Source organism: Oncorhynchus gorbuscha, linkage group LG08 (genome assembly GCF_021184085.1).
Source record: "Oncorhynchus gorbuscha isolate QuinsamMale2020 ecotype Even-year linkage group LG08, OgorEven_v1.0, whole genome shotgun sequence".
In the NCBI taxonomy this organism is placed as follows: Eukaryota; Metazoa; Chordata; class Actinopteri; order Salmoniformes; family Salmonidae; genus Oncorhynchus; species Oncorhynchus gorbuscha.
Genome location: NC_060180.1, coordinates 58,914,289 through 58,928,157, shown reverse-complemented (window position 1 = coordinate 58,928,157; position 13,869 = coordinate 58,914,289). Strand labels below are relative to the sequence as shown.

Below are 13,869 nucleotides of genomic sequence, written 5' to 3'. Positions count from 1 at the left end.
GGACAAGAGCAACATCAACTGGGTCTGGGATAATCCCAATGACATTATCAGCTGGGGCTGCTATTTAATCAAACATACACTCACTGTCCAATCACTGAAATGTATATTTAAATCTAAATTGTGTCACAAACTCATGTTTGCAAAGTTATTACATTGGCCACTGTTTTCCACAGTGTCTCTTTCCGGAATGATGTTGATTGGATGCCACCCCTTATATTCCGTCCCATAGGCTGGTGTTCCAAACTGTGTAAAATAGATTGTCTGTTAGTTCAGTCACAGTGCAATAAGTATTGAGTAAACTAATGCATGATAATTGTTAAAATATCAATACAAACACCAGAATAGATGTAAAGAAATTGTTTTATTTTAAAACTTGTGCCATAATAGTCAGCTGTAACCAACAGCTTGGAAGGTAAGCTGAAATCATACTATACCGACAGAAATGTGGATTCTTCGCTTTAGTAAGCGTGAAAACTTTATATACTGCTCTAAAAATAGAGCCCACATGGTCCAATGGGAATGAAGGAGTATTCAGTCATCGCACCAACCATATCATAGAAGATCGTCAAGGTGGGCGGGTATTACACATTGGCTAAACGATTGGTCAGTATCACGAAAGCGTAATGTAATCACGTGGGGAAGGCTGGCTGTAAGATTTTGAATAGGGAAGTTTACAGTGTCGACGGACTTTCAGGGAGTTCACTGTTTGCTATTAGAGCAAGCAGGAAAGAAAGAGCGTTCCCCGAAGAACACTTTCACCACTGGAAGGCGATAGTCAGACCTACTTCTCTCAACTTTTTTACAACAGCATATTATACATGCTAAGACATCGAAGAGGCACGTTTAAAAAAAAAAGAAGACAATTCAACTACCTTGAATTTTGGGTGTAATTGCAGCTGCATCTATATAGGAGCGAAATGGATGTTATTCCTATGTGCAGCATTTTTCAGGAGCTCCAGATTGTACATGACACCGGATACTTTTCAGCTTTACCATCTCTCGAGGAGTACTGGCAGCAGGTATTTATATTTGTGAATAGTCCTATTTTTTTGTATAGAAACAGTAAAATGAATGAAACATGTTTTCCACATCGCAGTAAACTTGTGCGCAACTGCAGGTTGCTGTCAGTGGAGAGGCAAGCTGTCAGGAATATGCAAAACAACACAAAGTTGTACTATTTGGACTTGTAGCACTTTCTTGACACCTTAGTAAATTCCATGCACGTCTTTGTAACAACACAAGCATGCATGCACGTTGCAATTATATTAGTTACGCTAATGGCCTAGCCCTAGTCCAATGCGTGAACCACGACACATTGTTTTTATTCCGTTTTAGAGACTACTGATGCGTCATCGTGAAAATAGTGTGTGTGTCTGTGTGCGCGAGAAAGAGTTCGTATTTGGAATTAGCGGAGACGAGTATGTGCGTCTTCAAATGATTTTGTTAAAAATTACCAACATCTTTATCAACATGTGTTTTCATATGAATGACATAATATTCGAGAAACTAGGTATTATTTTTCTGCTGAGTGATTAAAGTGAATTTGCTACACGGTGTAGTTTCCCTTGCATTTGCGGGCTTGGGGCTGTTCACTCTCCATGCGGTCTGAGGCATTTAAAGCTCGCCAGAGATTCATTCTGCCCTGTTGAAAATAAATGTTTGCAATGAATACAAAGTATTTTTTAGGTTTACCAGAAATCTATTACATAACAACTTACCCTATAATGTATATTGCTTTTAAATTATGTTTTCTATATCCAAACAGTTTGAAATTAATTCATTATTAATATTGTTACTTTTGAATATTAAAGTTAGTGGTCACTTTCGGGTTGTCACGCTTTACGGAAGAGTCCTTACTTCCCTTTTAGAATAAAAAGAAGTCCATAAATGTATGTAGCTCTTGCGGTATTCATAAATAAAGCTTTTTATGGACCTGCTTGAACCAGGCCTACCTCCTCCATTCCATTGTGTGCCATGTTATTTCTAGCAATGCCACTGGATGCCTTATTAAATCCACATTATGCTGAATAATTGATACATTTAAAATATCTACAAGCACTTCCCTAACACAGGGGGCCCCTGTAGCATATGTAAATTATATAATTGTGCATGATGACAGCTATGCTGGAGGAAAGAGCACTGCCACCAACTGAGTAATTTCTTCTAAGGAAATGTTTACTAACCTTCCCTGATCTAGTCTGCTTCTTAAAAGGCACCCTATTCCATATATAGTGCACTACTTTGACCACTACCCTGTGGGCCCTGGTCAAAACTATTTCACTATGAAGGGAATAGGGTGCCATTTGGGAAGCAGCCATAGTTCTGAGGACACCCGTTACATGCACTCCACTGCCTTCAGAATTGTACATTGTCTATATATGTACTGCATAGGTTGTTTATATTCCTATTTCCTATATGCTTTACTCATTATCCTCTCCTCCATCTGTGGGTGTATATATGGGTTGTTTCCTACATGCTTTACTCATTATCCTCTCCTCCATCTGTGGGTGTATATATGGGTTGTTTCCTACATGGTTTACTCATTATCCTCTCCTCCATCTGTGGGTGTATATATGGGTTGTTTCCTACATGGTTTACTCATTATCCTCCTCCATCTGTGGGTGTATATGGGTTGTTTCCTACATGCTTTACTCATTATCCTCTCCTCCATCTGTGGGTCTATATATGGGTTATTTCCTACATGCTTTACCCATTATCCTCTCCATCTGTGTGTGTATTTGGGTTGTTTCCTACATGGTGTCCTCATTTTTCTCCTATCCCTTCAGACATGTCTGGAGTTGGAGCGGTACCTCCAGAGCGAGCCCTATGTCTCGGCCACGGACGTCAAGTTTGAGACGAGCCAGGAGGACCTCTGGATGATCCTGGCCCGTGGGGACAAGGCCGAGTCCGACCCAAAGATCCTAACTCGCATTAAGGAGGAAGACAATCAGGAGGCCAACAGCTTAAACTCCGACGCCAGCAGCGAGGCGTCCGACGGCTCCGATGACCTCTCCCCTACCCTCGACTTCACCTCCAACCCACTGAGTGACATTATGGGAGAGGGAGAGGACCTGAGTTCTACTGTTATCAGTACTCCACCATCTTCTCCTGAGGTGAGCAAGGAGGCCTCCTCCATATCCTCCCAGGTGTGGAGCGGTATACAGACAGTGTTACACTCACCTGGGAAAATACAGCCCGGGGGCATTGGTGGACGAACGGCCGAGAGGGGAAGCTTAGCCAATGGAGAGGATTCTCCAGATGGGAGGAGGCGGGTCCACAGGTGTCATTTCAACGGATGCCGTAAGGTCTACACGAAAAGTTCCCACTTGAAAGCACACCAGCGTACACATACAGGTAAATCGTTGATTGTGTACAGGTAAACTGCATGACCCAACAACACCTCCTCCCATCCAAGTGTATATGTGGATTTAAAAGAGCAGAATCTCTGAGCTATTCGACCAGGTCCTAGTCTAATATTATACAGGTAATGTAGGCCAGTCCAGAAAGACTGGTGGTAGGTGTTGTTACCCACATACTAATACTGTTGTCACAGCAGAGAGGCCTTGGAAGAGAAAATCCAGACCAGCTGGTTGTCTCCTCAGTATTCGCAATCTGCAGCCATTTACTTTACAAAGAACATTCAAAAGAGTATTCCGTTTCAGGGGAACTATATTTAAACCTAATCAAAAATTGTACATATTCATAGGCTTACAAGAGTATTTGTTTTTGATTTCTTCTCATGAATTTGGTCTCTGCATTCTTGGAATAGTTCACTAGAAGGAAGGTCTAAATTGTGAACTAATTCCCACCGCAGCATTGACTTCATGTTAACTAAGGGGGGTAACATAGCAACCTTTTGTGGGCATAGCCAAGCCAGCCATAGAGGATGTGGATTGGATCTTGAAAGCAGATCACATTTCACCATGGGAAAAGAAAACGACTGAGTCATTTAAATTTAGAGTGGTGGGAATTTTACATTTACAGTTATTCCTTTCTGAGTTATGTGAGCAGTTGTCCCCCATCACCTCTGACCTCTTGCAGTTTACAGCTGTCTTGCACATGAGCAAGGTTCCAACATTCCAAACCAGAGCTAATGGAATTTTCATCGTTAGAAACCGTCTACAGTTATCCCTTCTCACCTGCCCACCGGAGTTTGCTTAGTCAACTATTGTTAAGCTGTACATCACAGCTCATATTTACAAGTTGTAGTACTCTTACCTAGTAGTATGTAGAACTTATAGTATGTTATGTCTATTTCTGATTTGAAACATAATGGAGCACTGCACTTCATGCTGTCTTTTGATACACAGTAATAATATCATTTGTTTTCTGTTTGCAGGTGAGAAGCCTTACAGGTGCTCATGGGAAGGCTGTGAGTGGCGTTTTGCAAGGAGTGATGAGCTAACCAGACACTTCAGGAAGCACACTGGGGCCAAGCCATTTAAATGCAGTCACTGTGACAGGTAGTAGAAGTGTTTAGGGATGGATTTATCTTTGTTTTAAATATTTTATTGAGAAATGTTGAAAATGTAATTAACCATTTTTAAATGTTTGGGCAGCTAAGGCAAATCCATGCACCTGAAATATTGACTTGAATATTACTGCTGTTATATCAGTCTCTTACCTATTCTAAAAATGCTGAGACTAATTTGCTTTCTTTTTCTCCTCACAGGTGTTTCTCTCGCTCGGACCATTTGGCGCTTCACATGAAGAGACACATCTAAGAGCTGGGTCCCAGAGCGGTGTTGAGGGATGGTCCTGACGGTCTCCTAACCTGCCTGTGGGGAGGTGCAGTGCCCTGAGAGGGGAGGAAGGTGAACAAGGGGAGCGTGCCCCAGTAAAAGCATGCAGGCAATTTCTGCACCATACTTAGTACTTCCAAGACCTCTCGGAGGAAAGAGCTCTGAAAGGTCGACACATTCTGGAAAAAGAATCACGGAAACCACCAAGGATGATGGAGAATGAAGAGATCCGCTAGAGAGAAATAAGAACATGTCAGAGGACAAGAAATAATGTTTTGTCTTTGTATGGTGTCTGATGCTTTGTGGAGTTAGTTCCTGGTCTGGACAAATGCAGCGTTACTACTCCAATAAACGTGTGTTTCTTGTGAGCTTGTGAGAATGCCTGTGACTGAGTGCCTGCCTGTGGATGTATTACTATTAAGTGTATGGTTGTGAGCTGAATGGCGTTGAGGGGATGTTGTGTGGGCTGGGGGTTTGTCTCGTTTTGTGGTAATGAATGAATGAATGCAAGCAAAGGTGTTGTGCTGTTGTGTGGGGCATTGGTTGAATCTAGGCTGGGTTTGGCAGTGTGTGTGTCCGAGCCGCCAGTTTGAGGTTTGAGAGGGAGCGCCCCCATCTGAGAGGAGGTGGTAGGACACTCTTAAACGAGGTGGGGAGGAGGGAAGTGGATTGTTTGGCGCAGATATAAATTGTGCAATGTATTAAGTAGCGTGTCTCAAAGTTAATGCTACCAAGCTCATTTGTTGTCCATTGTGTAAGCTCTGTATCTAATGGTTGTACACAACATTAATACCTTCATTATACCAGAAGTTGCATGATCTTGGGTTTGTTTGTCACTCAATGAGTTATAATGATGGCAAATCCCAATAACAAGCAGCTATACATCTGTTTTACACCATAGATACCACATTATTGTACAGAAACATGTAGCAGCAACTTATTTCCTTTTTTGAGTGTCTGTAGATAACACTAATGCTTGGCAACTGTCTTGCTCATGGAATAGTTTATTTCTGATCCGTTTAAAATGAATTTCTTTATTTTTGTTTTCTTGCTCTCCTCTTTTTCTATATCTGTAAATGCACTGTTGACCTTAATGATGCCTTATGTAAGTGGCCTTGTCCAGATAAATAGATCACTCACATGGGGGGTTGAAATGCAGTAGTGTATGATTTGAATAGCTTTACTAGGGCGCCGATTCATATGGCCACACCTTTTGTCCTTGTCTAGGTCAGTCTCAAAACTTGAATAAAAGTCAGCTTTATATTTACTGACATTTTACATTTCTGTGCATCATTTGTCAACATACAATATCTATCCATTAGGACAAAATCAAAATGTTTTTAAAATGATCCTTGAGCCGAGACACAATTGTAGAGCACTTGAAACAATTACATTTGAAATGGTTTACTACTGTGTAGTAGCATAATGTGGTATGTTATGCTCTTAAAATGAAATGTGGGATGGTAAATTGGGTAAGTTATTGTCAATTATAGAGTCTCCTAGTTGGTTGGGGGGTTGAGTTCTCGTGACATGTGATCTGCTCGGCCACGAAGGCCTTGGGAAATTTAAGATTGATTGCAAATAACCAATTCTGGTCAGGCCATGGTATGTTTAGTGTCTGTTGAATTGTGAAACGCTTACCTGACATGAGTGCTCTCCAACTGACAGTGGATGCTTATTGACCTGTAAGGATGTCCTTGTTTTAACACCATACCATTGTACAGTTGATCTGGTCAACAGTACTGTCAGTCTCCTTTTAAAATGTACATTGTGGATATCGAACCATGCAAAATGTGTTATTTAAAAATCGTTTTTTTCAAAGAAGCTTATATTTTGCAGGGTAAGGGACCAAACAAATCTAAATTGTGCAGTTTGTTTATGAAAAACAAAGACCAGGACACATTTAACTTGAGAGTACTAATAGCTCAACAAACAAAACAAATGATGTATTGTTTACTTCTGATAGTCTGCTACAGTGTTGGAGAATGATTGACATTTTCTAGCTTGAATGGGGAATGATTCAGTAAAGAGAAATGAAACGGATTGTTGGAGGGATTACACACTGAACAGCTTTCTATAATCAAAATCAAAACTGCAAATTGTCAGCCCTATCTTTAACTAAAGTGTCTTTATTGATGAAAAAAAATGGTTTATTTTTGTTTGATTAATGGCATATTTTTTTTTATTTCGAATTGTTTTGTAAAATAGTTATTTCTGTATGAATGTATTTTTTATTGGAGTAATGATTAAAAAAAAATCTCAAATATTTTGGTGTTTTTGTTCTACCTGCTTAATGAGCTCTTACAGTAACTTGAGTGCAATGAAGGTAAAGCTTTTCAAATGTACTCCTTCAGTTTCCTGTCATGTTCAGATCCACCTCACTGTATAGTCAGCTACGTAGGCTACTACCTTTTGGTTACTGGCCCAATGCTTTAACCACTAGACTACCTGCCATAATAATGAATGTTAGTTTAGTTTGGGCTCTTAAAATCAAATAATTAAATTGAGACTGAGCTGTGTATAGTAACACCAGTATGCCATGCAGTATCACAGACAGCGATGGTCCAGTATGTTCTCATTTCTAGCACATATAATTAGACTGGTCAGAGGTTCCAAGCATGTTATACTCATTACATTTCTATGTGGTATCATTTTAACACGCCACTGTGCTCTTAACACTAGCAAAAGATCGAGCACATCCTTCTCATGCATATCAAACTGGATCTTCCCAGCCAAGGTCTACTAGTAGAACGAGAACCTCCATAAGCTTAAAACTAGACCATAGTGCATCCCTAGCATTGAACCACACTAATCAAACCTGTGTAGCAACTTTGAGGGATCCAGTGCAGTCTGTCACACTGTACGAAAATGGTAGAGACAATGGCACCAGACTGCCTGCTTGGTCTCCGATGCTGCTGCTATGGGTTAAGTTTAGTTATGTAAGACATGGGCTGCTTCTCAAATGTCACCCTTTTCCCTATTAAGTGCACTACTATTGACCAGGGACCAGAGTGGTCTGGTCAAAAGTAGTGCACTATACAGGGACAAGGTGCCATTAGGGATGGAGCCCTAACTGAGATGTGGGGATATTTGTTTCGAGTTCAAAGTGTACTTTGTGTAAATGAATAATGGGCCCTTTTAATAGGCCGTGGTAATGAGCTGATGTACATCAGAGGAGAAGGGACCCAGGGGGGATGCAAACGCATGAAGGCACAAAGTATTTCAACCCAGTTCTGGCCTGCACTCAGCCTCAGCCCCCATTGGCCCATTGCCTGTAGCCCACTGCCTGTACACAGAGTGGTGAACTAACCCATGCTGCTCAGCCCTCAGGAAAAGAGCGAAGAGCCACAATACTGTGTGGTAGAGAGAAGTGCAGAGGTACCAATTTAATGGATGACTTTAATGATGTTTGCAATAAATGTGATGTAAACATATAATCTGCACTGTGTGCTTTCTAAACGTGCACTGTCTCAGTCTAAACAAACAATTTAAGGTAAATATATGCTGCATCCTAAATGGCACCCTATCCCCTTGTATTACGTCAGATGGCATGTCGATTCTGCTTGCAATGATCAGTTGAGGGACGAGTGCTGCCTAGGAGTGACGCCATCTGACTTAAAACAATGACACTATCCCTATCTAGTGCACTACTTTTGACCAAAGGCCGTAGGTCAAAAGTAGTGCACTATGTTGGGAATAGGGTGTCATTGGAGACGTAGGCAGCAATTTGGAGGTAAATATAGATTTCTATAACAATCAGCTACGGCAGCAGGTCTTGATCCCTGTTCCTCTATGTATGTGTGTTTGAACGTGAACCTGCTGAAGGTCTCTATGATACCAATGAGATGATGGTCTACCAACCACATGCTGGGTTAATGACCTTTTAGTTTACTCTGGTTTTAACTGGCAACCCCTGACCCCAAGGTCATATGAGATGAGCTGTGATATGGTGGGTGAGGGAGGGAGGGAGGGAGGGAGGTAGAGGCATCTGTCTGTCTGTTGAACTGGTGATCTATAGTGTAGGCTGCTACTTTGGATGAAAACAGATGAGATCAATGCAGTGTTTGTGGTTTAAACATCCACATGAAGACATTTCAACAGCCATTACAGCCTTATTATAAAAAATATATTGATATTAATATCAGTTGTGATGAGATAGTGTCACTGCATCATCTTGGTTCAACATATGGGATTGATTACTTACATTACGGACAGAGGGACAGAGGGAGGATAACATGTATTCTATCATAATGATATGGAATAACATGTATTCTATCATAATGAGATGGAATAAAATGTCTTCTATCACAATGAGATGGAATACAATGTCTTCTATCATAATGAGATGGAATAAAATGTCTTCTATCATAATGAGATGGAATAAATAAATAACCCACTGTTCCCAGGCTGTCATTGAAAATAAGAATATGTTCTTAACTGACTTGCCTGGTTATATAAAGGTCAAATTAAAAAATTAACAGCTTCATTGTGTTACATAAAAACTCATGTTGTGGGGTTCTTTTGAAGTAACAACCCAAAAAAGCAATTTGGCCATAGATTCACGTACGACTGTAAAGTAATTTAAAAGACAAGACCTTCTCTTTAAGGTCAGTGAAACTTTTTTCACTAGAAGATCCATCCATACCTTTTTGTCTTTTAGGTTAGCTCCACTTGACTCCATTTGAATGCATCTGTCACCATGGCAACTACTTTATTTTGACAAGTTTTGCCTGTGGGAGGTTTTTCAGTCAGCTTTTTCTAATTTCACAGCATGTGAATATCTCCATTCAGTAATTACAATCCCATCCATTCTCATTTTCTGTGTCCAGACAATGTGCCTAAATATACAAGCCCAAAATGTCCACGCTTCCCATATCTCTCTGTCTCACACACACACGCACACACACACACACGGAAAAGCATTTAACAATGACGAACCCCTTGCCACAAACACACATGCACACAGGCATGCAAGAGAGTAAAAGTCCAATTCAATTATCCAACATTTTTTCAAAATCCAACTTTTTTCCCTCTAACTCTAAACAAAAAGGAGAGGAATAGGAAGTAGCCCAGTACCACATCCATTGTCCCTTTAAAGGGCAGAAAGGTCTTAAGTGATAACACTTGACTTTGTGACAGAGTCAGGATATGTCAGTTTGTCAGTTGGCCCAAAATGCAATGTTATTGTGATGTCACACCAGATGCCTGCAGCTTTACTCGTCTGTCCATGATCTGAAAATACTTTAAGAGGTTAGAGACACGTTCTCTAGAAAGCTCCAGTTCAGAGTTCAGATGTTAGTGTACCTGGGGGCTCTGGTCAAAAGTAGTGTTTTTTATAGGGATTAAGGAACCATTTGGGACACAACCACCCCAACTCCACTAAGCTATCCAGACCAGCTTGACCAAAATGTCACATATTATAAGTCGCAATGTACTGCCAGTGATGAAAAATATTTGTAAAATAACACAATTAAATGAGCAATTATGTAGACATTTACAGATACTGTATCAACATACAGTGCTTTCGGAAAGTGTTCAGACCCCTTGACCTTTTACACATTTTGTTATGTTACAGCCTTAATCTAAAATATATCAAATAAAAAATGTCAATTCAAATTCTAAAAACCCGTTTTCGATATGTCATTATGGGGTGTTGTGTGTTCCTGAAGATTTCGTTTGAATCCATTTTAGAAAAGGCTGTAACCTAACAAAATGTGGAAAAAGTCAAGGGATCTGGATGCATTGTATGTATGGCAGATGGTATTCGATACCAACATTTAAATATAGAGTACTGTACTTTAACTCAGAGTGCACTAAATTCCACCAGGAATGAAACCAATGGTATTCTATACATTATCAGTGTAATCTGTGTTCCTTGTTGTCTGTCTGTCCTCGTAAGGTTGTGTTCCTTGTTGTCTGTCTATCCTTGTAAGGTTGTGTTCCTTGTTGTCTGTCTGTCCTTGTACGGGTGTGTTCCTTGTTGTCTGTCTATCCTTGTACGGGTGTGTTCCTTGTTGTCTGTCTATCATTGTACGGGTGTGCCCCTTGTTGTCTGTCTGTCCTTGTACGGGTGTGTTCCTTGTTGTCTGTCTGTCCTTGTACGGGTGTGTTCCTTGTTGTCTGTCTGTCCTTGTAAGGTTGTGTTCCTTGTTGTCTGTCTGTCCTTGTAAGGTTGTGTTCCTTGTTGTCTGTCTATCCTTGTACGGGTGTGTTCTTTGTTGTCTGTCTGTCCTTGTACGGGTGTGTTCCTTGTTGTCTGTCTGTCCTTGTAAGGTTGTGTTCCTTGTTGTCTGTGTGTCCTTGTAGGGTGTGTTCCTTGTTGTCTGTCTGTCCTTGTAATGTTGTGTTCCTTGTTGTCTGTCTGTCCTTGTATGGGTGTGTTCCTTGTTGTCTGTCTGTCCTTGTAAGGTTGTGTTCCTTGTTGTCTGTCTGTCCTTGTAAGGTTGTGTTCCTTGTTGTCTGTCTATCCTTGTATGGGTGTGTTCCTTGTTGTCTGTCTATCCTTGTACGGGTGTTTTCCTTGTTGTCTGTCTGCCCTTGTAAGTTTGTGTTCCTTGTTGTCTGTCTATCCTTGTGTGTTCCTTGTTGTCTGTCTGTCCTTGTACGGGTGTGTTCCTTGTTGTCTGTCTGTCCTTGTACGGGTGTGTTCCTTGTTGTCTGTCTGTCCTTGTACGGGTGTGTTCCTTGTTGTCTGTCTGTCCTTGTACGGGTGTGTTCCTTGTTGTCTGTCTGTCCTTGTAAGGTTGTGTTCCTTGTTGTCTGTCTGTCCTTGTAAGGTTGTGTTCCTTGTTGTCTGTCTATCCTTGTATGGGTGTGTTCCTTGTTGTCTGTCTATCCTTGTACGGGTGTTTTCCTTGTTGTCTGTCTGTCCTTGTAAGGTTGTGTTCCTTTTTGTCTGTCTGTCCTTGTACTGGTGTGTTCCTTGTTGTCTGTCTGTCCTTGTAAGGTTGTGTTCCTTGTTGTCTGTCTATCCTTGTACGGGTGTGTTCCTTGTTGTCTGTCTGTCCTTGTACGGTTGTGTTCCTTGTTGTCTGTCTATCCTTGTACGGGTGTGTTCCTTGTTGTCTGTCTGTCCTTGTAAGGTTGTGTTCCTTGTTGTCTGCCTATCCTTGTACGGGTGTGTTCCTTGTTGTCTGTCTGTCCTTGTACGGGTGTGTTCCTTGTTGTCTGTCTATCCTTGTACGGGTGTGTTCCTTGTTGTCTGTCTATCCTTGTACGGGTGTGTTCCTTGTTGTCTGTCTATGCTTGTACGGATGTGTTCCTTGTTGTCTATCTGTCCTTGTAAGGTTGTGTTCCTTGTTGTCTGTCTATCCTTGTACGGGTGTGTTCCTTGTTGTCTGTCTGTCCTTGTACGGGTGTGTTCCTTGTTGTCTGTCTGTCCTTGTAAGTTTGTGTTCCTTTTTGTCTGTCTGTCCTTGTAAGGTTGTGTTCCTTGTTGTCTGTCTATCCTTGTACGGGTGTGTTCCTTGTTGTCTGTCTGTCCTTGTAAGGTTGTGTTCCTTGTTGTCTGTCTGTCCTTGTAAGGTTGTGTTCCTTGTTGTCTGTCTATCCTTGTATGGGTGTGTTCCTTGTTGTCTGTCTATCCTTGTACGGGTGTTTTCCTTGTTGTCTGTCTGCCCTTGTAAGTTTGTGTTCCTTGTTGTCTGTCTATCCTTGTACGGGTGTGTTCCTTGTTGTCTGTCTGTCCTTGTACGGGTGTGTTCCTTGTTGTCTGTCTGTCCTTGTACGGGTGTGTTCCTTGTTGTCTGTCTGTCCTTGTACGGGTGTGTTCCTTGTTGTCTGTCTGTCCTTGTACGGGTGTGTTCCTTGTTGTCTGTCTGTCCTTGTAAGGTTGTGTTCCTTGTTGTCTGTCTGTCCTTGTAAGGTTGTGTTCCTTGTTGTCTGTCTATCCTTGTATGGGTGTGTTCCTTGTTGTCTGTCTATCCTTGTACGGGTGTTTTCCTTGTTGTCTGTCTGTCCTTGTAAGGTTGTGTTCCTTTTTGTCTGTCTGTCCTTGTACGGGTGTGTTCCTTGTTGTCTGTCTGTCCTTGTAAGGTTGTGTTCCTTGTTGTCTGTCTATCCTTGTACGGGTGTGTTCCTTGTTGTCTGTCTGTCCTTGTACGGTTGTGTTCCTTGTTGTCTGTCTATCCTTGTACGGGTGTGTTCCTTGTTGTCTGTCTGTCCTTGTAAGGTTGTGTTCCTTGTTGTCTGTCTATCCTTGTACGGGTGTGTTCCTTGTTGTCTGTCTGTCCTTGTACGGGTGTGTTCCTTGTTGTCTGTCTATCCTTGTACGGGTGTGTTCCTTGTTGTCTGTCTATCCTTGTACGGGTGTGTTCCTTGGTGTCTGTCTATCCTTGTACGGGTGTGTTCCTTGTTGTCTGTCTGTCCTTGTACGGGTGTGTTCCTTGTTGTCTGTCTGTCCTTGTAAGTTTGTGTTCCTTTTTGTCTGTCTGTCCTTGTAAGGTTGTGTTCCTTGTTGTCTGTCTATCCTTGTACGGGTGTGTTCCTTGTTGTCTGTCTATCCTTGTACGGGTGTGTTCCTTGTTGTCTGTCTGTCCTTGTAAGTTTGAGTTCCTTGTTGTCTGTCTATCCTTGTACGGGTGTGTTCCTTGTTGTCTGTCTGTCCTTGTACGGGTGTGTTCCTTGTTGTGTGTCTATCCTTGTAAGGTTGTGTTCCTTGTTGTCTGTCAATCCTTGTAAGGTTGTGTTTCTTGTTGTCAGTCTGTCCTCGTAAGGTTGTGTTCCTTGTTGTGAGTCTGTCCTTGTAAGGGTGTGTTTCTTGATGTCTGTCTGTCCTTGTAAGGGTGTGTTTCTTGATGTCTGTCTGTCCTTGTAAGGTTGTGTTTCTTGTTGTCAGTCTGTCCTTGTAAGGTTGTGTTCCTTGTTGTCAGTCTGTCCTTGTAAGGGTGTGTTTCTTGATGTCTGTCTGTCCTTGTAAGGGTGTGTTTCTTGATGTCTGTCCTTGTAAGGGTGTGTTTCTTGTTGTCAGTTTGTTGTCAGGGTGTGTTTCTTGTTGTCAGTCTGTCCTTGTACGGGTGTGTTTCTTGATGTCTGTCTGTCCTTGTAAGGGTGTGTTTCTTGTTGTCAGTCTGTCCTTGTAACGGTGTGTTTCTTGATGTCTGTCTGTCCATGTAAGGGTGTGTTTCTT

The 13,869-nt window shown here is 41.6% G+C and overlaps 1 protein-coding gene across 1 annotated transcript; it reads left to right on the top strand.

Annotated features, from left to right (window-relative positions):
* Positions 1 to 666: 666 nt before the first annotated feature.
* On the top strand, positions 667 to 6,015 carry LOC124041914 (Krueppel-like factor 6). Its single transcript, XM_046360083.1, has 4 exons — positions 667 to 1,019; positions 2,787 to 3,354; positions 4,340 to 4,463; positions 4,673 to 6,015. Exons 1-4 carry the CDS (start codon positions 918 to 920, stop codon positions 4,722 to 4,724), a joined length of 846 nt encoding a protein of 281 aa, XP_046216039.1. The 5' UTR covers positions 667 to 917; the 3' UTR covers positions 4,725 to 6,015.
* The last annotated feature ends 7,854 nt before the right edge of the window (positions 6,016 to 13,869 follow it).